The following is a 26,372-nucleotide window of genomic DNA, read 5'->3' on the forward strand; positions in this document are numbered from 1 at the left end:
ATAATTTCTTGTTCAATTTGGATATTGGATGAAAAGGTTGTGTAAACAGCATATAGTGCCAGTAACTCTAACTGCCCTTTTGTTAGACAGCTCAATATAGTGATAGTGTGATACATAGGCCTGTTGTAATGTAAAAGCTGTAGCTGGGCTGTCTGTCTGGGATACTACTCCTAAAAGTTTGCAGCATGAAATAAAAGGTTGCTTAGGATGGATGGCATTGTTAGGATGATACTTATACTGGAAGTGCCTAGGGGGCCCCCAACTTGACATTTGCTGGGGTCCCCCAAAATGCTAACACCGGCCCTGTGTTTAGGTGAAGGGTTAGTTCATTTTGGAGCTCATGTAAGACACAGCCTGGGACACCGTCTAGTCCCATTGAAGCTGTATTTTTGGCTTTGGATAGGGCTGTTTTAATCTGTGTGTCAGTGATTGCCGGGGCACTATATTCTTCTGCTATGGTTATGGGCCCTTTAGGGGGTGAGAGGGGGGTGAAGTTTGCACTAAACCTGTCTGCCAGAATGTTGGCAATATCAGTCAGTTTAGTGTATTTTGTGCCATTCTGCACAAACTCAGAGCAGATCTGAGAGATTCCACTTAGGTTCTTGACATAGCTAAAAAACACTTTGTGGTTATCTTTGGAGTCCTTGGCAATTTTTCTTTCGAAGCTAGCCTTGGATGATTTTATGAGGGATCGTAGTTTCTCGCTGATACTGATCAGGGATGTCTTTCCTTCTTGGGATTTTACTCTTTTCTGCACTAGTTTCCTCCTTCTATTACATAGCTTGTTTATGGCAGGGGTCCAACACACTGGTTTCCTTTTCTTGGAGGAGTGAGTCTTGGTTTTGCTTGGGATAGCACGATCCATGCATTCATGCAGGTGCTCATAGAGTGCCTTTGTATGGGATTCAGCAGCTTAGACACTGTTGTCCATTAGCATGGTGGCTGTGAATCTTTCCACCTCGGTCTTAAGTAACGTGAAGTTTGCTTTTGAAAAGTTTTTCACATTGGTTTCCTTGATTGGGGGTGGGGGCGGAATGTGGATATCCAGAGTGATCTAACCAGCGAGGGTATGACCTCCGGTGTAGAACACCGGTCGCCCATGTTAGTGATGACCAGATCCAATATGTTGTCACCTCTGGTGGGGTGTTGACCAGTTGATCCAGGGCGTTCGAGTTTATAAATTCTAGGAAGCGTTGGGAAAGGGAGTTAGTACTTGAGTAATTCTCCCAGTTAATGTTTGAGTAATTGAAATCACCCAATATTAGGGCGTTTGGTAGGACCTTCATATTTTCCAGTGTCTCCAGAAACACAGAATGGGGGTTTGCACATTGACCTATTACAGATTTAAGAGGTGGGTGCTTATGCATGGATGAGTCTAAGACACAAGTACAACAGACACTTGTGTGAATACCAATTGGATGGAAAATCACTTTCCAAAGCAACACTCATGTTATTTTTAAATTGTGTTTACTGTAGAGGCTGGGCAATGCTCCTGTACTTACCTTGCAGAGGGCTGCATCTCATTTTGGGAGAAGGGACATAGATTTTACAGGTGTGTGTGTGTGTGTGTGTGTGCTTGGGTGTACGGGAGCATTCACATGTCTGGACAAGACACAAATGCCCCTGTGGTGATGCATGTGCTCATGCCAGTCATTAGGGTCAAAGATTAAGGACATAACTACAAATATAACAGCTGTCTGTATGATGGTTGTTGAAGTAATGGTCAACAGGCAGTGGAGGGAGAAACACAACAAAACAAACAGAATGTTTGTGTACAAAATATCGACTTGTCCAGGTAAATTTAAACACAAGTGCAAATAATTACACCAATTCACCTGACTGTGCAGCATTGACAGGTTCAGGTAAGTGGAATGTTTGTTTAGTCAACATTTTTCATTAACACATAAATGCCAGTACAGCACAGACACTTAAATACTTTAAAATTCTACTAAATGAACATTTTGTACACTATTTCTCATGTATTTATTATGGATTGCCATGCATGATTTCTTTAAAAACTATAGCTGCAGTCTTTAAAACTCTTCTTGTGGTAAAAAAAAAAAAAAAAAACTGAAATGCAAAGTACTCCTGCTGCTCCAGCAATGTGCATCAGAGTTCCACACCACTGCAAGACACACGTAAACAAATGCTCATGTATGTTAGACTTCAAGACTAATACAAAGAATTAAATCATTTTCTTCAGCCAAATGAAAATCTGAACTGTGTATGCGATAATGCCTCAGATCTGTATACAAACTCTTCTTCAGTTATAACAGTGCACTTATTACAATCTTTGCAAATAACTGTATTTATTTATTTTATTCTTATTTTGTTTGCATGACAAAGGACAGATTTCTAGTACAGGTTTATGAAATTAGTTTTGTGATGTATGTTGAGCAAAGTTTCCTAAAATCCTGCAGTATAAAATATTTCATGCCTCACAAAAACAAACTCTTATGCATCCCATTTAATTTTTATTTGAATTACTGTTTCTCATCCATTTCAGTGGACTACTGCAATTGCATAATTTGTCTACTGTACAGGGCTTTATGCAGTTTCTGTAGAAATACATGAAATGATTGGTTTCTGTGTGGATTTCTGCTCTTGTTTTGAGGTAATTAAGTTTTAAATATATTTAAATAATTTCAGTTTGTGTTTAATTATGGTTTAGTATGTTATTTGGACTGGACCTTAACATTAAGCAGATACTTAGAATTAGGCCTGCTTGCTAGTAATGCTATTACTTTCTAAACAATGCTGATAGGGGCGTCTACTAACATGGAAAAGCTAACCCTCTGGGCACTCCCACAACAGGGACCCTCCCAAAGGGTAGTACAAAGTGTTGGCACACTGACCCTCTAGCTTTATAAATAGTGTACTACTGTACTTTTTTTATTCTGTCAGAAAAGCTCTCATCTGCCTGAGAAAAATAAAGGGGATGGAATTAAATGACTCCAGGCTGCTGTTTACCTATCAACCTATTCAAAAACTATGCTGATAACTTCTTGCCTCCCAACAGCCTAAGGTAGAGGATCCAGAGCATAAACAACAGGAACTATGGACTCAACACCAATAAAACTCCATGGAAGGCAATACCTCATCCAGCACATGAGCCAGGACCAAGACGGCATTGTGCCACTAATTATCCTCACAGGTAAAGTAGCTCCTCTTGACAAGAACATGATTCAAAAAGAAGATCCATGACAAAAATGAAACTCTTATGTGATTGCCACTCATAAGTGCAATAAAAACAACCATTTTTTTTCCACAATAATTGAAAGTCTAAACTACAAAAAATGACTTCAAAAGAGATTTTGCAGATGGGTTTATCTCCTGCATTCGTCAACGGGGGACACTGAAACTGTACTCCCAACATCCCTGATGCTTATGTATACTAACTTTGAGACTGCTATAAGTCAGGGTAAGGAGAAAGTCCTAGATACCACAATATTGAATTTTTTAAATTAATCAAAGTAATCCTACATTTCTATCTAGCATTAATGTCTTACAGTTACACTTGGATAAGAATATTACAGTTGTCAATATTTTGTGTGAAGGAAAGTTCATAGTTTCAGATACAAAACTGTGTTTCATGATGTGGAAATATTTGTGGCTTAATGGCTAAGGTGTTTGCCTTACAAACACAAGGTGCAGGGTTTGAGTCTCATAAGGGATAATTGGCTAGGATTAAAATGGCTTGCAAGGGCAGTTAGCTTAGTACTGAACTATGAAAATAAATACAAAAGCTACAGAAAAAAAACAACCATTTCATGATACTGATTTAAGTGTAGATTCACTAAAAACCTAATTTTCTATGCAAAAAGTGTACTGATGCACTCAGACCTCGGGCAAACAAAATAAGTACGAAAAAGGCACTTAATTTGTTCCAGCTATATCTGACTTCTCTTTGTTGTGGGTCATGACTTGTAAATCAGACAATGTGTAAGAAACATCTACAACTGTTAGCAAAGAACACCAGTGACAAAGTAATAGGTTCATAGGTAGGTACTAGGCTATCTGCCCGAGGGCATGTATAAGCCTAGCCAGAGTGTGTCGGCTTTCGTCACCCCATTGATTAATTAATTGATCCTTTATCAAGCAGAGCCAATGAAGTGATCCCAGGGGTGTATTTTCTGTTACCCATCCACTCGTCAAAGATTTCTCTTGAAGAGTGTTAGTGAGAGGCTCTGCCTAATGTAGTTTGGAATTTTGTTCCAGAGCATGGGGAGTCTGACAGGAATCTATCCCTCCAGCATGTTCTATTTATTGCTGTGGAGAGGTTTAGCTCACTAGAGAGTGTGGCTCGCAGTGACTTGGATTTCTTTAGGTGGAGCATGTCCATCAATTCTGAATTGGACATGGCTTTGTAAGTCAGGCAGAGATCAACTCTGAGTAAGCGATATGCCACTGAGAACAGCCGGAGTTTTTTTCAGTCAAGCTGCATAGGACATATGTTTGAGGCCAGTAATCCTCTTGGTGAGGTACTTTTGTGGTCTCTCCAGCTGTTGGAAGTGTCTTGTGAAGTACATCCCAAATGGGGCATTGTACTCTATGATGGGTCTGATGAGTGACGAGTAGAGGGGCACTATAACCTCTTTATTTCTAGATGTGAACCCTTTAGTAATTAGACGGTCACATAGAAGGATTTCCTAACTACTTTGGCAATATAATTGTCAAAGGAGAGATTACTATCTACCTAGGTCCCCAGATCGCTTATTAACTCTTCTGTATTAAGGGGACTGCCACCTATGTGGTAATTCGTGGGTGTTTTGTTCTTCCCAAATGGGATGACTATGTATTTTTTGGCATTTCGCTTGAGGCCATGACTTTGACACCAGGTGTCCACCTCAGTAAGGCTCTTTTGGAGGATGTCCGTGTCAGCTGGAGAGTCAATTATGGCTCCCAGTTTGCAGTCATCGATGAACTTGGTTAGCCACATTCCTCCTGCGTTTACCTGTACTTCTGAGAAGTATATGCTGAACAGTAGGGGTCCCAGGACCGAGCCTTGCGGGACACCACATGTGACTGGTTTAGAGTCGGACCTGGAGCTCGCTATTTTTACCGTATGAGTTCTGTCTGTAAGCCAGTTGGCAACCCATCTTGTGATGTAGGGTTTTATGTTCAGGCTGGTGAGTTTTTTCTGTAATACCGGAGTGGGGAATGGTGTCGAAAGCCTTGGCGAGGTCAAGGTAGGCTGTGTGAACAAACTTTCCCTCGTCTATGGTCTTGGTGACTGTGTCGAAGAAGTCAACCAGGTTTAGTAGGCATGATCTGCCCTTAAAGTGGAAATGGGTCTGGTCAAGTGTTTGGAGGTTCCCAATGTCTTTGTTAATGAGTTCCAGAATGATGAGCTCCATAGCCTTGCAGACCAGGCTAGTCAGGCTTATGGGGTTATAGTTACCAGGGTCAGTTGTGGCCCCTCATTTGTGGAGTGAAATAACGTCTGTGATTTCCGGGACACTACACTTTTCCGGTATTGTTGTGGGCCCTTTTGGGGGTGAGAGGGGGGGTGAAGTTTGCACTGAATCTATCTGCCAGGATGTTGGCAATATCAGTAGGTTCAGTATATTTTGTGCTATTTTGCACTAGTTCAGTGCATATCTGTGAGTTGCCACTTAGATTCTTAACATAGCTAAAGAAGGCTTTGTGGTTATCTTTTGAATCCTTGGCTATTTTTCTTTCTAAGCTAGCCTTGGATGATTTTATGAGGGACCTTAGTTTCTTACTGATACTGATCAGGGATGTCTTTCCTTCTTGTGATTTGCTTTTTTTCTGAACTAGTTTCCTCCTTCTGTTGTATAGCCTGTTTATGGCAGGGGTCCACCAGACTGGTTTCCTTCTCTTAGAGGAGTGAGTCTTGGCTTTACTAGGGATGGAATGATCCATGCATCCTTGTTTCCTGCTTCCTGGAATTCATCAACTCAAATGCCCTGGATCTGCTGGTAAACTCCCCTACCAGAGGTGAAAACATATTGGACCTGTTCATCACAAACATGGCCGACAAGTGTTCTACACCGGAGGCACAAGTGCTCCTCAGCAATTACATTCTGCTTGCCGGTAAGCCATTAGACCTCAGGAATTTGTTTTAAAAGTGTTCAGATTTGTAAAGTAATACTTACTTTTTCTTTTGTCATGGTTGGCTCTGCCTCGTCACTCGCTAACGCTCAGGCTCTCTCCGCTCCCCTGCCCTGCCCCCTATTACCTCCCGCCCCCACTACCTCTACATTTATAGTACTCACAGCCACACCCACAGCTCACCCTCACATCACCTCCACCAATCACAGCTCCTCAAGTCATATCACATTATACCACACCAACTTGCTCCACACAAAATACTCCCAATCACTCTCATTCCCACTAGGCATTTTTTACATCACCCACACTACTTCCCCATCCACATACAGTGCAACTCTATAATTCCTATTCAGACCCCCCCACCTAGAAACAACTTAAACTTTATAACCATGACTATCACACAACTAAGTCTAGTCTGTCTTCTCATAACTCTTTACAACACCACAAGTTATCACTCTAGCAATATCCCTAAACTTAGTAGCACAACACTGCATTATGCACTCTTGTATACAGACACCACACATTATAATAATATCTGCCCACAGTTATTCAAGAACTACATAATGGACCAATTCAGCACTAAACACATATGCTCTCATTCATACTCCAAAAAAACACAATACTTTCTCACACTCCTCACCAAACTCCAACATCTGTATAACCATTTTAACTCCAGGCTCACCATAAGTGGGAATATCCACCCCAACCCAGGCCCAAATCCATCCTGTCCAACTCAAACTGCTCCAACACAAATGTCAGAACATAACATCCCCACTTTCTTCATCCCTGGGCAAATCAACAACAGCAGCAAAACCAACCATCTTTTAATGCTAAATATTAATAGTTCGATTCCCAGTTAGAGCGTCTTCTGTGTAGCGACATGCGTGAATGGGCGTTCCTTCGTTGAAGGTTGTGCGTTAGGCCCGGCAAGCCAGTACGTAAAAATCCACTGCCAATCATTAGCGGACCGGAGTTCCACTGTGGTGACCCCTAACCGGGAAAAGCCGAAAGACACAAACAAACAATTAATATTAGAAGTATCAAAAATAAAATACCTGAACTCCAGGCCACAATAGCACACTACTCCCCAGACATAGTTGCTTTGACAGAAGCCTGGCTAAATAAAAACATAGCTAACTCAGAAGTTCTCCTTACCGGCTACAATATCATTAGAGAAGACAGACCACTTCGTAAAGGGGGTGGAACTGCCTTACTGTACAAGTCAAACTTAGCTGTCTGTCAATTACCAAACTCCTATCCCTCCCCCAATAATTTATCTCACAACTTCAACTTCACCCTAAAAAGGTCATCACCACAATTGTGATCTATATTCCACCTGGTAATACACCTGCTAGCCTTGAAGACTTCTTATCCTGGTGTTCTTCCACATACTCACAAGAAACCCTTATTCTGGGGGACTTCAACCTAGATCGGGTCACCTGTATATCAGAACCACCAAGTAATCTAATAAATCTTCATGGCTACCAGCAGCTAGTCTAAATTCCAACAAGATGTGATAAAAAATCTAAAAGGGAATCAATCCTTGACTGGGTCCTAACTAACAAACCCACATTGTACCCTCACACAGGCAGTCTCCCAGACACCTTAAGTGACCACAACATAATATACTTTATACGTAGTAGAACAAGCATATGCAAAACCACTAACTATATATCCACTAGAAACACACAAAAATTCTCTCCTGAGGTCCTCAACACTTTACTCTGTAACTGTGACTGGACCCCCCTAAAAACCCTCCCGCTTGACCAGGCTGTAGCATATCTCAACAAAACATTTCTACAACACCTAGAAACTGTCGCTCCGTTGCACAAAATCAAGGTTCAAACCTCTACAAACCCCTGGCTCAGTAAAGAAACCAAACAAATCCTCAAGTCCAGAGACACTGCCTGGCTTTACTATAAAAAAACAAAGAAACACAAAGCCTAACTAAGTACCAAGAACTGCGCAACCGTGCAAGAAATGCATTAGGCTGGACAAAAAATCCTACTACACAACATTACAAACTAAATACCAACACAACCCGCAAAAATTTTGGAAAAATGTAAACCAGCTACTAAAATCCACCCAAAAGGCTACCCCAAACCAACCACCCTGACACTAAAGTTCCCATCGAAACACAATTCAACTCCCACTTTGTGAACTCAATTCTATCCTTAGTATCACAGGACAGTTCCTTCCTCACTATCCCCCCCAACACAAATAACACTAATACAAGCTTTACCCTCAAAACAGTTTCCACCACTTCAATCAAAAGCATGCTCTCCAAACTAAAAACCTCATCAACAGCAGCCGGCCTACTCCCCAGCTATTTCTTGAAACTCACAGCAGATGCTATTGCTATCCCAGTCTCCACTCTCATAAACAGATCAATTGTTGAAAACTATGTGCCCAAACTCTGGAAAATATCCTATGTTACACCCATACATAAAGGTGGGACCTCCACTGAACTTAATAACTACAGACCCATTGCTTTACTCTTCCCCCCTGGCCAAAATCCTAGAAAAATGCATCCATACCCAGATGGTAAACTATCTCCTAGACAGCAACATACTGTCACCTACTCAGCATGGTTTCAGACCTGCCCATAGTATCACTACAGCCCTCCTCTGCTTCACAGACACAGTAAATCATCTCAAAAATGAAGGCCTACAAGTGTCAACTCTTTTTTTTTGGAAATGCCAAAGCATTTGACACAGTCTCGCACCAAATCCTGCTAAACAAACTAAACCAATATCATCTATCAAATTCCACTCTTACCTGGTTCCAAAGCTACTTAACTGACAGGTACCAAGCTGTGAAATGGGAAAATTCTCTCTCTCCTCAGCTGCCCATAACTATAGGAGTCCCACAGGGTTCTATCTTAGGACCACTACTATTAACAGTCTTCACAAATGACCTCCATACCTCCACACAGCATGCATCTATAATTCAGTATGCAGATGACACTACCTTAATCTGTGCTGCACAAAACATTCCCACCCTCCTGCAAACAACTCAATTAGCATTCTCTGACATTGAAAACTACCTTACCAAAGCCCAACTTATCCTCAATCCAAAGAAAACTTAGCTTATGATTATAACCAGTTCTAACAAAAACACTAACAGTCAATTCACTATCTACTCCACTAATGCTACTCCAATTGCTCCAGTGGCACAGGCTAAGCTTTTGGGAATAACCATAGACTCCCACCTAAAATTTGATAGTCATCTCAACTTAACTATTAAAAATGTACATGCCAAACTGGGGTCGCTCTACCGTGTCAAACCATTTCTTACCAACAACACAAGATCAGCCACTGCTCGCTCCCAACTTATATCCACCCTACTATATGCATCTCCCATTCTGACTAATCTCAACAAAACTGAACTAAGCAAAATGAAGCCTGCTATAACAGAATTGCCCGCTTTGCTGCAAATTGCTCATATAGAACTCATCACTGTACTGCTTTGAGACAGCTCCACTGGCTTGAACTGCCCAACCTCCTAACCTACAATCAGCTCGGCCTCTGTCATTTTATCTATTACCTCCCCAATAAGTGTCCTGCCCTCAAACACCTAGTACAACATCACTCAGCCAAAATGCCTCTTAGATCATCAAGCAAATTACTACTAGAAGTCACCAACAGCTACAATAGCTTTGGAGATGCACTGTATAGTAGTTGAGTGGCTATAAAATGGAACTCTGTCCCTACAAGCATTCAAAACACATCATCCAAAGCCTCCTTTAAAGACCTCATCAGGCAACATCTCAAGGAAAGTTGGCAGTGCCATGATTGCTCCCCAGGCTACTGAAAGCGCATAACACATACATACAAAATCTAGAGCACTTGATAATAGTTTTCAATCTTACAAACACTGGCTAATCTACAATGTATGTACTGTACCTGTGTACTATGTATGTATTCTACCTATGTTCCAAATTTCAGCTGTACACCACAAATCTATTAATTACCTTTATTTTTGAAATTAATATTTTTTTGTTTGTTCTCTCCACTGTAACTGTTTATGTGCCGCATACCACTGTAAAAACATGTCTTCTGTAATTTGTGTGTATACTGATCATGTCTAAATAACTAAATGTGCCTGTAATTTTTCTTTGTGGAGCTTTTCTCCCCGGGCCTCTGCTGAAAAAGGGCCTTTTCGGCTCAGTCAGACACCCCCAGTTAACAAATGTAAAATAAAAATAAATAAAATTGTAGGTGCTCATAGAGTGCATTTGTAAAGGTTTCTGCATCTTGGGCAGCATTATCCTTTAGCGTGAGTCTGTGAAACTTACCGCCTCTGTCTTAAGTACAGTGAAGTTTGCTTTAGAAAAGTTTTTATTGTGGTTTCCTTAGTTGGGGGGGGGTGGGGTATGGACATCCAGAGTGATTAGTTTATGGTCTGATCTAAGCAGTGACAGGTTGGCCTCCGGTGTGGAACACTTGTCGCCCATGTTTGTGATGAACAGGTCCAATATGTTTTCACCTCTGGTAGGGAAGTTTACCAGCAGATCCAGGGCATTTGAGTTGATGAATTCCAGAAAGCACTGGGCCTGGGAGTGTGTACTCGAGTAGTTTTCGCAGTTAATGGTAGGGTAATTGAAATCACCCAATATCAGGGTGTTCAGTAGGACCTTCATGTTTTCCAGTGTCTCCAGAAAGGTGGATTGGTGGTCCTGGGTCATGGAGCGTGATATGTAGCAGGCCACAATTTGCATTGCGGATTTGCCCGATGTTAGTTGCACATGGATGATCTCAGAGGTATCATGCTGCGCCACTAACCTGGAGGTATAGGTATCCTTGGTAAATATGGATACACCCCCTCCTTATGTGTTTCGGTCCATGTTCTGTGGCTGAAACGTGTGGTACGAGTTGTAGCCTGGTAGTGCTGATGTGCTCTCTGGAGCCTTGAACCAGGTTTCAGTTACTGCACAGATGTCGACGTTCTCCATACTGAGGAGTGCTTCGAGCGCATGCATTTTGAGATTTTAGACTCCTGGCATTGAGTAGCATAACCCTCAGTTTTTTGTTAATTGTGCTGTTTACGGAGGTGGGTTTGACTTTTGAGCCTTGCCTAAAAAAGGCACTATGGGAGCAGCAAGAGCCTTGGTCAGTATTCAAAAACCTAGGGGTGACAGGTGCAAGCCATCTCTTGTGAAGCAATGTGTCTTATTGAGCATGTCGTCCCAGGCTGACAGACACTGGATCCCCTTTGAATGACACCAGAAGCTTAGCCAATTGTTGAAATGTATATTTTTTTCTTTATACTGAGGTATCATTCTTGGTGAGGGCAGGATGCTACTCAGGGTCAGTGTCATACCAGCCTGGGCTACATGATCAGAGAGCTCTTCCATGTCTCTTTCCATGTAGTCCAGGGAGGTATGTCTAGGGTCATTCACACCAACATGAACAATGACAGAGTCATATTTGTACTTGTTCTGGAGTGACCTGAGTGCTTGTGTTATGTGGTGTATTCTGGCTGCTGACTGGCAGCTAACAGTAACCTTCTCCTTGTCCAGCCTAGTGAGTGGGACATCAGTGTGCCTGACTATAGAGTCACATATTACTAGTGTGTTAGGTATGTTATTTCTCCTCAAGGGCTGTGATTGTGTGGCACACTGATTTTGTGTTTTATGTGTTGTCTGGTTTGTGATGGGAGGTGCAGGTTGTTTGTGTGTCTGCTTTGGAGGTCTCTGATGCTTTTGCAGGTTTTTACTTAGAGCCTCCAAGTATGATTTTGTGTATTTATGTGTATTTTTTGCCAGTGCTGGTTTAGTAGGTCTGTGTGTGGCTGGAGGTGTGGTGCAAGTGTTAACCTTCTCCTCTTGACTGTCTGTTCCAGTTTTGGGTGGAGACAGCTTAGCCTCCAGTTTGGTTGCATAATTGCATCTCTCGCATATGTTAGTGTTTAGTGGTAGGAGGAGAGGACTGTGTGTACATGAGGCAGTTGTAACATTGCCTCAGGATACCCAGATTCACCAGCTGGACTGGAAAGTACACCTGAAATTGACCTTTGGTCATGTCTGGATATTAGGGTGAGCTGCTTAGTCGCTTGGTTGGTGAGGGGTAAATAAAGAGCCTTGCCCTGCTGGGCAATCAAGTGTCAGGGTATATTAATGCTTGCTATTAGGTCTGAGCAAGTGCTGGGCTGTAGGATGCTTTTTCAGTGCTTAGGTTGAGAGTTAGACTAGTTTCAAGGGAAAAACTGAAGGAGACTTAGTGGAGCCGGGAATAATTTAACCCTAGCTAACCGGCACTGCCCGGCGCACAAAACCGTGCAAACACGGATTTTATAGCAGGAAAATGAAAGAGACAGAAATTAGCCCAAAATGGCCAATAAGCTACTAACAAACACCCTAGCCCAAAAGTTCCTGGAATTCATAAACTCAAATGCCATGGAACAACTGCTATGTTAGAAACCTAGGAGGAAACTCCAGATAATGCTCAGACTAGTTCAAAATGATGTGAATTACTGATCCTACTACACACATTGCACATACTGCTGACAGGGTTCAGTGAAACTTCCAAAGGAGAGATATCTATACCAAATGAAACACAGCATCCATGGGACCCGAACCCACAGCTAGGACAGCTGTTTAATCGACTTTGGATCAACCCAGTTTGCTTTGTCCTCGGTATCATTGAAAACTCATCAGCTTAAATGTTAACCCATACATCACAAGATGGGCAGATATCCTTGGAAGGGTCTCACAGAAGCGGAGAGGTCATAGTCTCCTACTCATCACTCATCAGACCAATGATTGAGTACAATGAGTTCCTCACCAAAAGGATAAAGGGTCTCCATGTCAAACCCAGATTTGATGAATAAAATCTTGACCAATGGATGGGAGATCGCAGATATACCCCAGGAATTACCTCAGTGTCACTGCTCGACAGAGCACAGCAAAATAATGGGTAATAGTTATAGCCTAGTATGAACCTATGAACCTATGAACCTATGAACTTCTGGTCTGGAACCACTCCTCCAGGGACAGATAGGCTGCTCAAAGCTCCCTTCTCTCACAGGTGAACAGAGAAACTTACTTCTATCCAAGTAAGGTATGGGCAACTCAGAAACTTGTATGAGATACACAAACTAATGTAATTTAGGAAGTACATTTCACTTGAGCACATTATTTCCTGAATAGATCATTTCTGTTTATATCATAAATGTGTACACACACACGCACAAAAAGGCAGACACTTACCAGCTACAATCCCCAAAATTACTAGAGCCTCAAGTTCAACACATTTGTAGTACGCTGTTTACATTTGACTGAAGATTTGGCATTAAAGTGCCTTAGACACCATTTGTAATGCTTTAAACTACTTAATGGAACAGACAAGTTGAGCTCTGCATTTTTCAGAAGTGATGCAGTTAGTTTTATATAGGTACTCTATTGCCAAAGAAATAACCATGCCACAGAGTTAACACTGCAAAAGAATGAAAACCATGAGAAACACTTGTCACTACAAACACCACATCCATCTCCTAAATGGACAGTGGAATTAAATTAAAAAAATGGAATGTATGCAGACAATCATAGTAAATCATACTGCACAGAATACAATTGATTGTGTACTATTAACTTCATCCAAAATTGTAATGAATGCAGCTTAGTGTTCATGATAGGGTAGCTTGAATGTGCAGGTAGACTAAGGGTTATTAGATCTGTTTAAGAACATTATCAGTAGCCCTGCAAGCTGCACTACTTCATTTGCTGTTCTAAGATCATAAGGCTGTGAGTTTTTTTCCCACTGCAGATGCTTGGATTCTTACTCTGTTACTGACATTGTACTTTAACTTGGGGGACACTGCTGTCTATTACTTCAGATGTTAAGGATCTCATTTGCCTTAGCTATTTTAATTCAAGTGGACTTTAAAAGATCCCACTGTTCTACCTGACTGAGAGTGGGGAAGATTCCTTTGTCAAATCACACATAGTTGTTAATTAGTTAAAGGTTAATGAATTCAATTCTCAGCTGGGTGCCTTCTTTTTGGAGTCTGCATACCCTCTCTCTGTTATCATGGGTTTTCTCTGGGTGCTCCGCTTTTCTCACACATTTCACAGACATGCAGTAGTAGGTGAACTGGGTACTTTAAACTGGCTGTAGGTGTGAATGCTCGTACACATGTGTGTGATACAGAACAGCAACTGTGGCCCAGATGGTCACTGTTGATGTGACACCCCATCTGCATGTGCAAAAATGTGAAAAAGAGGGTTTGGATGGATAGACGGATGGATGGACGGACAGATAAATGAATAATGCAACATACAGTGACAAAAACATAATAAAAAGTTAAACAATAATAAGGAACACACTACACAAAGATTATAAACAAGAAGCATGGAGGATTCAAGATGGTTGACAAGTAGCTCTGCAAATAAATATAAAATTTAACAGAGAAATTTGCTACCACTCAGATAAACAAGGAGATGCTGCATTCTGAATATCTTTTGTGATATATTTTGTATCCAAGTTTAAAATGAATTTGGAATTTTTATTACCTTTTCAGGTACTAGTTAGTTAAGTCAATATAAAAATGAGTACTCTAAAATCTTTTTAACGTAAACTATCTGTGAGCAAGTTGTCTCATCCTTAACAAAATTATCAATAAAAGTGTCAAATTACATACCAAGTCAGAATTAATGGATTTTGTACAAGAAAACTGCAATAAAAAACATAACTCTTAGAAAGTAAGATACAGCAGCAACAAGGGGATGAAATGAAGACTGTTGAGAATTCTATTACTGCTAGTTATGGCAGACTAAAAGACAGGAAATCACAAACTGAATTTCTTCTGAAGCAAAAACACATGGCTGCTGTTCAAATTAAATAATTTACAAAAAAGGGAGATGAGAAATAATCTGAGAATTTATGGAATACCAGAGAAACCAAAGAGCAACAATATATTTATTTTCTAACCATTTGTTTCTTAAAACTGTAAATCTATACAAAGGATTTTCATTTAGGTTCATAGGTTCATACTAGGCTATCTGCCCGAGGGCATTTACAAGCCTAGCCCATCGTTTTGTGGCTTACGCCACCCCTTTAGTATGGGGAACTATACCCATTATTTTGCTGTGCCTCTGTCGAGCAGTGACACTGTGGTAATCCCTGGGGTGTAACACCATTTAGCATAGAAACAGAAAATAGATCACTTGTGAAACCAATTTTTAAACCAGGAAATCCACAAAGATTTATAACTGTAAAATGCATGTCTCATTGTTACAAACACTTGCTTGGGCAACATCCACTGTCAAAATAGGCAAAAAAACAACACCAGGTTATAGGCTCCTAAGCAGGCTCTAATGATGTTTCTGTTCAGACAGTGGAAAAAAAGGAAAGTTTGTTGGCTCCTGATTAACTCAGAAAAAAAAAAACACTATTAAAGTTATATCTTCTACCCACACAGGAAGAAGTTGCTTCTTATGTTAAGACAACAATGTAATTACTAATTGTGACGATATGGACTGGAAACAATCTTCACAAGAGACAAGCTGAAAAAATAAACTGGAAGAATTAATGGATAAATAAATCTTTAGGGAGAAAGATTTAATGAATTAAGAAAAAAAGGTTTCATACAATAGTTACAATAATCTGTTGCTTGTCTCCTATTAATGGGGAACTCGGAAACAAGTTCTGTTGCAAATAATTTAAAAATGCCACCATAGGCATCATGTTTAAAGGTAAAAATTTGTAATAACAGAGAATTAATGCAAATAGAATATATAGGTTTTATATGCTATTAACCTTTATATTCTACTTTTTTTTCAACTTTAATTACAAAGGTAAGCCTGACTGGCATTTTTTATTCAGAATGGAGTTATCAGCACATAAAGATAGCTTTACCCTGTACTACTGTAAATCCAGTTTAGGGATGTTATATATCTTTAAGTCTCTGGTTAAGAAATTAACTATATAAATGTCTTGTTTTCTTTGTTTTTATTGAAACTAAGTAGACAGATTGTAGAAATTATTTTTAATGAAAGTTAAGTCACATAAGCCACAAGGATATTTTGAACAAAGTTAAAAGCCATTTTCACACTTCATAGTGTATAAGAAGCTCAAACAATATTCTGTCTTCATGGAATTTTTGTACACATCTTGGAGTTTCAACCCAAATGTGTATGCCCAATTTCTATGCTCTGAGAAACTCTGAGATAAACAAATGCAAAGAAAGAGTCAAGATGAAGTTAACATTAGGGACCTAAGCCTTATAAAATCCAAAATACTTAGAAGTTAATTTAATGGCTACTGTCATATTGAATATATAGGTTTATTGACTGGTTGTCAAAGGAAGACATATGCAACACATGATGTGGAATCATGCTGGTACAGTGCAGGGGGCAGAATTCAATACAGGAATTTTATTTCATGATATTAGGAAGTAAAGTTCCACTGAGAAGTAATCAACCTAACGCTCTGCACTTGTTTGAAGTTAGCAGTCTGGAACTTCATACCCTTTTGGGTATTACACTTACTAGCTGGAATGTCGTTTCCAACAGGTATAACAGTTCTTTCAATTGTATATATCAACATACTAAAGGAACGTGTCCTAAGCAGTGTGCACTGTTTATATCTGAGGATATCAATCTGTTGTGTCTAATTTATACCGAGTGCAGTCTTCCTTTTCAGAGATGCTGTTTTGTTTTTGGCACAGACTATTCAATAGCTGGCAAATCAGACACTTAGTAAGGTTACAGTTCTGGAATGAGATTATCTACTGAGGTATGTAAACCTTTGCTCTAACCCCATATGCAAAAATGGGGAAAAAGGGGTTATGGATGGATGGATTTATCTACTGAGGTACATGGGAGATGTTTACAGGTTTATTCTGCTTGCTACAGTAGGAATATTAGTTAGCACATGGTTAATAATAGTAATTTTTCTTTATGGAAAACTGGATCTTTCTTCTTATTTAAATGAGTACATTTTCGAAAAGACAGAGATGGATTTCCCTTTTATAACTTGAAATGTGATGCAGATTTACATAAAGTCATGCTATAGCTGCACTAACACACAATTAAGTGTTGTTGAGTACTGCTGTTCTTAAAAAAGTTTGCTTTATATGAAATTTAATGTTACAGCAAATTTGTGATGAATGATTCTAATAACCAATTAAACATTTACTCTGACAAGCAGGAGTATAACAATATGTTGTATATAGTGCACATTGTTACATATACACTGTAATAAGTGTCTAATGAACACTAAGGATAGCTCTTCGTAATAATGTTGCTTCATCTTTCAAACATAATCTAACATAATACTAGTGCAATATGATGTCTTTGATTATTTACTAACAGTAGAAACCGTCATCTGAAAGTATTTATGTTTGAGTAATCTGCTGAAATTAGGTATTATAGATGTATATTTGTGAGTTAACATAGTTAACATGTTAAATTGTTTAACATGATTTTAGGTTACTTGCTATTATTATGAAAGAAAACCTATGATTGATTACAGTTTAAGATACATGTACATTTCTTTGTACATGCATCTTTTTTCATTGCTGCATGTTTACTTTTCACTAACTGTCTTACCTATTATATCTAATGTCAAAAACTAATAATAATGATATTTAATAGTAAACATGAAAAACTGTTACATAGCTAAAGATGCTTTAATAAAAACATTGCGTAACTGAAATTTCAGAACAGAGCACTTGCTATTCCCTCCTGTATTGAGAAAGATCAGCTGTCACTCCTCTGGTGTTTTTTAGCTGTTGCATGCAAAACAATGACCAACAATTATAAATAAAATCCAGTATGCCCTCTTTTTTTCTGAAATTTTGAATCGGATTGCTATTGTTTATGAAAATGAAATTAATATAATGAAAATGAAGTCAAATCAAACAGTCAGTATAGTGTTTGTTGCTACAGAAATATGACTCTATGGTATAATGAATGTCTCAAGAACCGAAATTCTATTGCAAAGTAATGGTTTACATAAGTAAAGATATTTAAATATTTTGGACATAAATTATATCACTTGTACATAGTATACATAGATAAATTTCATTAGCATTATTTAGGTTTTATTGCAAATGTCTTTACTATAACCCAGTTTATTAGTTAATTGTGACATCTTAACACATTACCTCATAGGATTCATAGGAGTTTCAAGACTATTTTAATCTAATGACCATGTACATCATCCAATACTTGCCCTCAGGCCCTACCTACTATCTCAAGAAGGGTGTGGACAGTTAGGTCCAGGATAAATTTGAAAGCATCCAACCAGTCATCCATGTATAATATGAAAGGTTGTATAGCATCATATTGCTTAACCTGCAGAGGAAACGTATTCCAAAGAAAGGGAGGTGATGAATGATGGATCTATCTCTCCATCAAATTTTGTTTATCTGTTGATGAAGGTTAGGGTCTCTGGTTCTGCTGTTAGCTGAGTAGTTTGTCTGACTGAGATGTAGGAGGTCAAGGACAACCATATCTTTAATGGCAGAGTAAGTGAGGTACAGATGTCCTCTCCCTATTCTATAAGAAAGAGTGTAGAGATAGGGTTTTCAGTCTCTCCTGATATTTCTGACGTTATTTTAGATTTATTTTTAGTTAATTAGATTGAATCACAAAAGCTCAAAGGCTCTTCTCAACAATAGTTTGCAACAAAAATATGCTTTCCACGTATCCTTGATTAACATGGCATATACAACAATTAATACATCATCATTAGTGAACAGGAAAAAACTGTAGGACAGTATACAAAACAAAGTCAACATACACAGACTAGTGCTACAAGTCCAGCAATTCAACCCTTGCAGCTAATGTTACTATAGTGACCTTTAGCCTTTATCAAACATTCTATTCATCACAAAAGTCATAACATTGCTTATTTAAAATGTTTCTTTATGCTTCTCTTTCCTTTTGTTTACATTGTTACAAATGATTTGCCTACCATTTACTATACTAATTACCTCTTCTTTTTATCTGAAAAGAGTCACTTATTAACTGATCATCTGCTTTTCAGGAATAATAATAAAGTGTATAAGTTATTAATCTGAATAATTCCTTTATGTATTTATTTGTTAATACTACACAGACAGACATATAAACATATGTGAGCCGAATAATCTTAGTCCAAGAAATTATTTGCATCTATATGGGGATTAACATCCTTTGCAACTAGGTTTTGTATGTGTGTGAGCTTGCGTGTGTGTGCGTCTTATGCGTTATGCATATCATGTGTCTGCATGTGCTTGTTTACACATATGTATAAGCATACTCATCTGTATATATACATGCACACACATAAGCAGCCATGCTATTAACTGAAACATGTCTGGTAAATACCTTGTGCTTAGTAAATTTTTCGTTTGTTGCACTTATTTTGTTGAATAAGGAACTGAAATGTTTTGTAGTGTTCAACTGTGCAGATATTATATACAATGAAGAGCTGTGGTGTCTTCCTCACATATAAATGCATGGTTTGTACTTAGTTGCTTCAAGATGCTTTGTTAATGGTATTTTAATATATTTATCATCAATGCCTTGCATTTTTACTGTTGATTTTTCATATATTTAAGAAACTGAAGTGTGGTTTCCATTACATTAACCATGGTTAGAATTTTATCTGCCTGTAGTATGTTTATTGAGAAAATTAGGTATGCAGAATTTTTAATGTATTTACTTTGGTGTTGGTTTCTTCTGTTTAATTATTTTAATGGTATCTATGACATACCATGAAACTGCATTTGTGGTGGTAATGGGTACTGATGGGTTATTTTGCAATTTAGTATGCCTCTTCTCATTGTTAATAGACTGATTACCTGTTGAATGTATGAGAAATACAATAGTGATTCTTACAACTGTGAAACAGAAAAATACAAATATAGGGTGAAAGGAGGCTATCTATAGTTATAGAGGTAAGAGACTACCTTGGCAAGTAATGAGTGCAACAAAACTGTAGCCAGCCTTGAATGGGACGCCATTACACACACGCACACACACGCACACACACATATATATATATATATATATATATATATATATATATATATATATATATATATATACGCACACACACAAAAATCTATGTCACTATATCTAGTTTTCAGAAACTCAAAATTTATATCATCGAGATGTTATGATTGAATTTCTGAAAACTTGAACATTAAAAAAACACAAAAATCAATCTTTTTTTTACATTTTTGCTGCTCTCCCACACCCCCTACAAATAAAATATACCAACTCCGAGATTACACTACATTGAGGAAAATGGTAAATTTCCTGATCCTAACTGTATCACAATCTCCATTCAAAAACTTTTGAGTTTTCAGAAATTCAATCATATCATCTCGCTGATATGAATTTCAAGTTTCTAAAAACTCGATCAACTGACAGGGATCCATATATACATACGTACACATACATATACACTTATATACATACATAGGTGTAGTAGGAAACATCAAATATACCTTACACAGACATGCAAGATACGGACATAAAACTGTCAAAAATGCTAATGTCAACATGCAACAATGCATGCACTAAGAAGCAGCATTGCTGCATGCAAAACGTAAACACAAAAATAAAAACTTTGTTTGCAAACCCCACATAGGGAGCTGCACCCCCCCCCCCACATTCCCTGCTATATATATATATATATATATATATATATACTTACTACAAGACTGCACAAACATGTGGTAAGGGCATAGTCCCCAACCTCTGGAACCGTGCATTCTCAAGACACCTGTTGACCAGCTGCTTAATTGATCATAAATGGTTGACTAAACGGCTGTCGGCCAAACACACACTCTTTCCCTACCACCTATCTTGGGGTAATTTTATTGGGTTCAAAACTTCTAATCTTATTTCTATGATCTTAATATTCCTTGAATCCTTTCTTACTTAAATGTATGCAGTACTGCACCATCACTGTTTGTGTGAGATCACTGAGAATTGTATCAGGGATTTTCTCTCTTCTCTACTTTAGAGCAGCCATGTAGTAGGTACACATAGGTAAGATGGGAATGGATGTGGTGGGGCTTGTCCCCTGAAAAAAATGTTTTCTACCAGTGCAGCTTAACTTCAGAGCATCAAGGTTCTCAGTTAGTTATATTTAAAGAAATGCTTTGATCTATCAAAGTGGAAGCAAGTTGTATCTTGCCTCCCCTCCTGTTTGTGATTTTTCACAGTCTATCAAGGCACAGCTAAAGGCTTCTGGAGAATAAGGTGTCATTTGCAAATAATGTTGCCTCTTAGCTGCAGGTGACTGAGCTCTAGTGGGCACTACAGTGGTTTGCAATGGGTTAAAAATCAGCACCTCCGAACCACACGTCATAATTCCGTCCTAAAAGGGGGTGCATTACTGTCTATAGGTAAGGTGGGAAAAGCTAGCTCAGCTGGAGGAGCTGGGCCTTTTTCATAACTAAAGATAGCTGAGATTAGAAGAGTGACCAGAAGATGGGTGTAGTTGCATAAGCACTACCAGTGCTATACCAGATTGTGGTACTGAATACAGGACTGAGCCAAAGGATGAAACTCTCAGTATACAAGTCAGTATCTCCATCACCACCTATGATCATGGGCTTTGGATACTGACTGAAAGGGTGAGATCATAGATACAATATGTAGAAATGAGGTTCCTTCACAAAGTAGTTGGGCTTACTGTCTATGTACAAGTGAGGAGCATAGCATGATTGGGGGATACTGTAGTACAGCCAATATTTCTCAGTGTGCCTTTCACACAAAGCTAACTTTGCAGTGGTGAACATCAGGATATGCATCTTGACTGTTATCCTATTTGTTGTATTTATGTATAGTTTTCTCTTTTTTTTTCTGTCTAGCTCTCTGCAATTAGCATCAGAGACACCATCTTGGTTCATTGCACTGCCTCGCTTACAGCATCAGTGACACCACAGAGGTTGACAGCTAACAGAAAATGTGTTTAAAATTGTCATATGTGGGGTATTTCCATCTCTGCTAAAATACTAACTTACTATACTTACACAGATATTAATAAGCCAATGATCAGTAGCATAATCTAGTGTACCTGATATGCTCCACAAGCAACTTTTACCTCATCAAAAAACAGAACCTGGCGCCACTGCTTTTAAAGGATTTGCTCCCTTTTACTAAAACAGGATAATGTCACATGTGTAAATTGACTCCAGAATGAAGCTATAACTTTTTGCTGTTTCTAACTGGCAGAGATATGTATTGTAGCAACAACAGGGCCAATTGTGACATCAGACACAAGTTGCAAGGAAACTCATTACATTCAACATTAAGATCTGTTCGTTGTAACTGTGCTGCCCCATGAAATAAAATATTCTCCATAGTCTAAACTAATGGGACACTAAGCATTATAAACAAGCAGTTCTATTCAGGAAGCTAAAAGACATAAGAAATGAAAACTTTTGAGAATGCCATAACCTAAGAATGCATTTTCTGAAGGGGTTTGATGCCCTCAATCCCACAGAATAGGTAAACTGGACACCCATTAGCAAAGAATGTCTACATTTTTGCCCAATAATTTTGGTATGTTTTCACTGAGGATTGAAGTCACTAAATAATGACAGACCATTGAGTTTCATGCCTCATTCCATTAGAAAATGCATGCAGTTACAAAACCTGCTATTCTAGCAACTTTTTAAGTTCATAAATGCAATATTTCAAATATATCAACATCACCCCTGCTCAACTCCTTCTATACCCCCCTCCTACCTATCCTGTAACTCCCCCCTTGTTATACCCCTTCACCCTTTCTCAACTCTAGCTCTCTCACCACTACACCTATTGTAAGACATGCTGCTTTCTGTTGAAAATAGCAGCAATACAGCTGTCTGAATACTTGTATCAGATTTGAAATGTAGTTTTCCCTCTTTTGAAAAAAATGTTGTATGGACTATATATACTATTGTCTTTCGAAACACTCATTTGTTGAGACTTTTGCCTGGGCCTCCACTGAAAATATGAGTTCTCTATCCAGTAAGACTTTCCCATTAAACAAAAACGATCAGTAAATAAATAAATGTCCCTTCTTTTGGTGCTTTGTCTCATCATAATTGTCTTTGTTTAGAATTTTTACATTAAGAGGTTGAGAGGTTTTGCTCATTAGTAATATTTCTTGAGAATGTAAATTTGATCAATAATACCACGGAAGGAAGATGCAGGAATTGCCAAACTTATTCTTAGTATTTGCTCACACAGACACACACACCACTACTAATTATAACCATACCGTTACCGGTGATGGCATGATTTACTTTGAATGTGCCATAGAGGAGTACAGGAATAACTTTATCCATTCTTTCAAGTCAGGCAATACAGACTAGGTTTGTAACCCTTACAGAATCGTGTATTTTAGGGGTTCGGTAGAAAAATAATCGAAACTTAGCTCTGACCATGGCTGAGTGATACTTTTTAATGGCGTGCTTTCATATTTACTAATTTAAATATTAGCCGTGTAATGTCCTGTAATCAATGCAGACCTTGAGTCCACACCCAAAAATCAAACTAGAACTGACAGCTTTGCAATTTAAGGGTCGGAGGTTAACTGTGTGGCTAGCGTGTAAATGAGAAAATAATTCCGCACTGAGGTTTTCCAGTACTCTGTATACATCATTCTGAATAAAGAGTTGCTACCGAGCACAAGAAGGGGGGGAGATATGGGTTAATAAATAGAAACAGAGGAACACCCCCCAAAAGACAGAAGAAATGCAAAAGATGCCAGTTGTGGGGGGAAAGGAGAGAAGAAAACAGGGAGGGAAGAATGCATACGGGTTAGCTGTTAACTGGTATTAAATACCACCACCCCGGTGACTACCGCTTCTTGTGTTCAGGCTACTGTTATATACCGCTTAAGTTCATGTAAATCTACACATTAAAACGTTATATGTAATAGTACATGCCTTGTGTTCTTACCTGCGCTTCACGGGCTGTAGCTGCCCGCTCGTGAGGGGGCAGGGCAGTACGTAGGTCGGCAGCAGCTGTAGCCCCAGTAGGCTGATGCAACCCAGCGTCAGCGAGACAACGAACCGCATGTGAGGACAGACCACAAGGCTACAAACTAGGGTTCGAGTCCGTTCCAAAGGAATGCGTAAAATTTCACAACGAAGGTGCAATGGACTTTAATACAAGGAGACTTTCAAGTCCAAAAATGCAATCCTGTAAGTCAGTAGAAAAATATGATGCAATATTGAACGAAATATTTGCCAAAGAAACGAGGTTATAAATAATGGATAAATATTAAAAAAAACTTAAGGGAAATACCAAATGGCATTCTATTTCAGCTACTTTTATTAAAAATAGTTTTCTTGTCTGCTTTCAACACACTAAGAGTTGGCGTTCAGAGCCACTGCCACCGTAGGTCATACTGTCACACCTGTCTGTTTCCCACTAAATTAAAGTAAACTAAAATGAATGTATTCTTCTACGTACTCCCTCTAATAAGGTGCATATACCAAGTAGCGTCCACACTTCGGTATTATCTATTCATCTTAAAGTATATATCTATATAGCCATTAATTTAACAACATGTATTAGCCCGCCTTTTGGCAGCACATAGCGTGAGCGGTTGTATAGTCATCACCGACCAAACTGTGCTGCTCCCTTAAACCCTGAATTTTACAATTATTCCCATAATTATTTACTAAGTGGCAATTCCATAAAGCACGCGCTATTACAGTAATGATTATTTTACTACACTTCATAAACTGGCTTGCACTACATTCAGTTTACTAACCAATGGCATAGATGAGCTTTAAATTAGGTCTGAGGACTCAGTCCTTTTTGTCTAACTTCTTTCCTAGGAAAGCCGCAGTTGTATGCGAATGGAATCGAACTGTTGACTCTTCACTCTCTGCTAAATACGTGCTGCGCGATCTTGATGTTGGAACCTCTGCTGTTGGTGCCGACACGCGTCTCATTGAGTATTGTCTATAATAAGTCTACGCCTACTTATGAGGCGGTGACACAAACAGTACAAACCTGTTGCCTGTAGCCCGTTCAGGATGGGCGGGGTTATTTGAGAAAGAATAGAGTCCTCTCGTTGGTTAATTTGGAGGCAGCGGCAGGCAAGGGCGGTATCATAAAAACGGAGCGGCTTTCCACCCAGGAATACCATGACCATTTTAATCCTCTGGCGGCACGTGATACTAGAGCCGTAGTAGCAAACTGTTGGATCTAGAGCTAGTTTTCTAACTATTTAAATATCTGGAGTGCAAACAATTTAAACAATGTTACCAGAATCTGTAGTAATAGACACATTGTAGAAATGTAGAAATGTTACAATTTATAGGGACGAGTCCAACTGTGTGTGTGTATATATATATATATATATATATATATCTCACATACGTATAGCTATACCATCAGTGGTGTCCAAATGAGAGTATGAGGGCATTCATACAAAATGAGGAACGCTATGTGGAAAACTTACTAACAGCTTCAGCTAGGAAGCTCGTAGGATGATTAAATGATAGTTTTAACTTATGGAAACTTTATTTTAATGAATTAGTACAATTCATTTTTATGTACCGTGGATATCTGTTAAAACATTTGCTAACGCTGAAGGTGTGACAGACCCTTTCAATGTGCAATTTCGAGGAACACCAACGTTTTAACACCCCAAATGAGGAACGTTCCTCATAATGATGTATTAGGGCATGTAACTTTAAGCATTGGACAAATTCCTTGAAAAGTTGTAGTGTAGACAAGAGCTTTGTTAGACTGAGCAGGAGTCAAAAGCGCTTCCACTTGCAAGCTGCTACTTCTGAACTAACTTCACACTGTGATCAGTACCAGGCACTGTTATTTTAGAGCAAATTATGAACTTTTCAGAAGACACCATTTAATTTAACAAGCTTATAGTTTTGAACAATGTTTATATACTTTGCCGGTATAAAGATGTATCCCAACTACAAGACCTGAGAGTGTGATAAAATCATATCTAAACTAAAGTAGTGAAAAAATGGCTTAGAACCCGACATACCTATCGACTTGTTTGCTGAAGCATTCTGGACATTTATAGGTTCATAGGTTCATAGGTTCATACTAGGCTATCTGCCCAAGGGCATTTATAAGCCTTTGTTTGAATAAAAACTATGCCTATCATTTTGCTGTGCCTCTGTCAAGCAGTGGGGGTATATCTGCAATCTCCCATCCATTGGTCAAGATTCCTCTTGAACAAGACCTTTGTTCCACAGCATAGGGAGTCTCTGGGTGATGAATCTGTCCCTCCAGCACGTTCTATTTATAACCGTGTCAAGGTTTAAGTCTCCGCCCTTGTGGTTCTGAGGGATCTAGATTTTTGAGGTGAAGCATA

General features: G+C 38.9%; 1 protein-coding gene across 1 annotated transcript in view; it reads right to left on the reverse strand.

Annotated features, from left to right (window-relative positions):
• The window catches only part of ADM2 (adrenomedullin 2), a 461,499-nt gene extending 436,542 nt beyond the window's left edge, over positions 1 to 24,957 (reverse strand). The window contains exons 1-2 of the mRNA XM_044088654.1: positions 24,792 to 24,957; positions 23,972 to 24,214 (exon numbers count right to left, since the gene is read on the reverse strand). Coding sequence (XP_043944589.1) covers positions 23,972 to 24,090 — 119 coding nt within the window. The 5' untranslated portion in view covers positions 24,091 to 24,214; positions 24,792 to 24,957. The remainder of the gene's footprint in view (positions 1 to 23,971; positions 24,215 to 24,791) is intronic.
• Between the last annotated feature and the right edge of the window lie 1,415 nt (positions 24,958 to 26,372).

This window comes from Protopterus annectens, chromosome 11.part0 (genome assembly GCF_019279795.1).
Source record: "Protopterus annectens isolate FY-2018-M chromosome 11.part0, PAN1.0, whole genome shotgun sequence".
Lineage (NCBI taxonomy): Eukaryota > Metazoa > Chordata > Ceratodontiformes > Protopteridae > Protopterus > Protopterus annectens.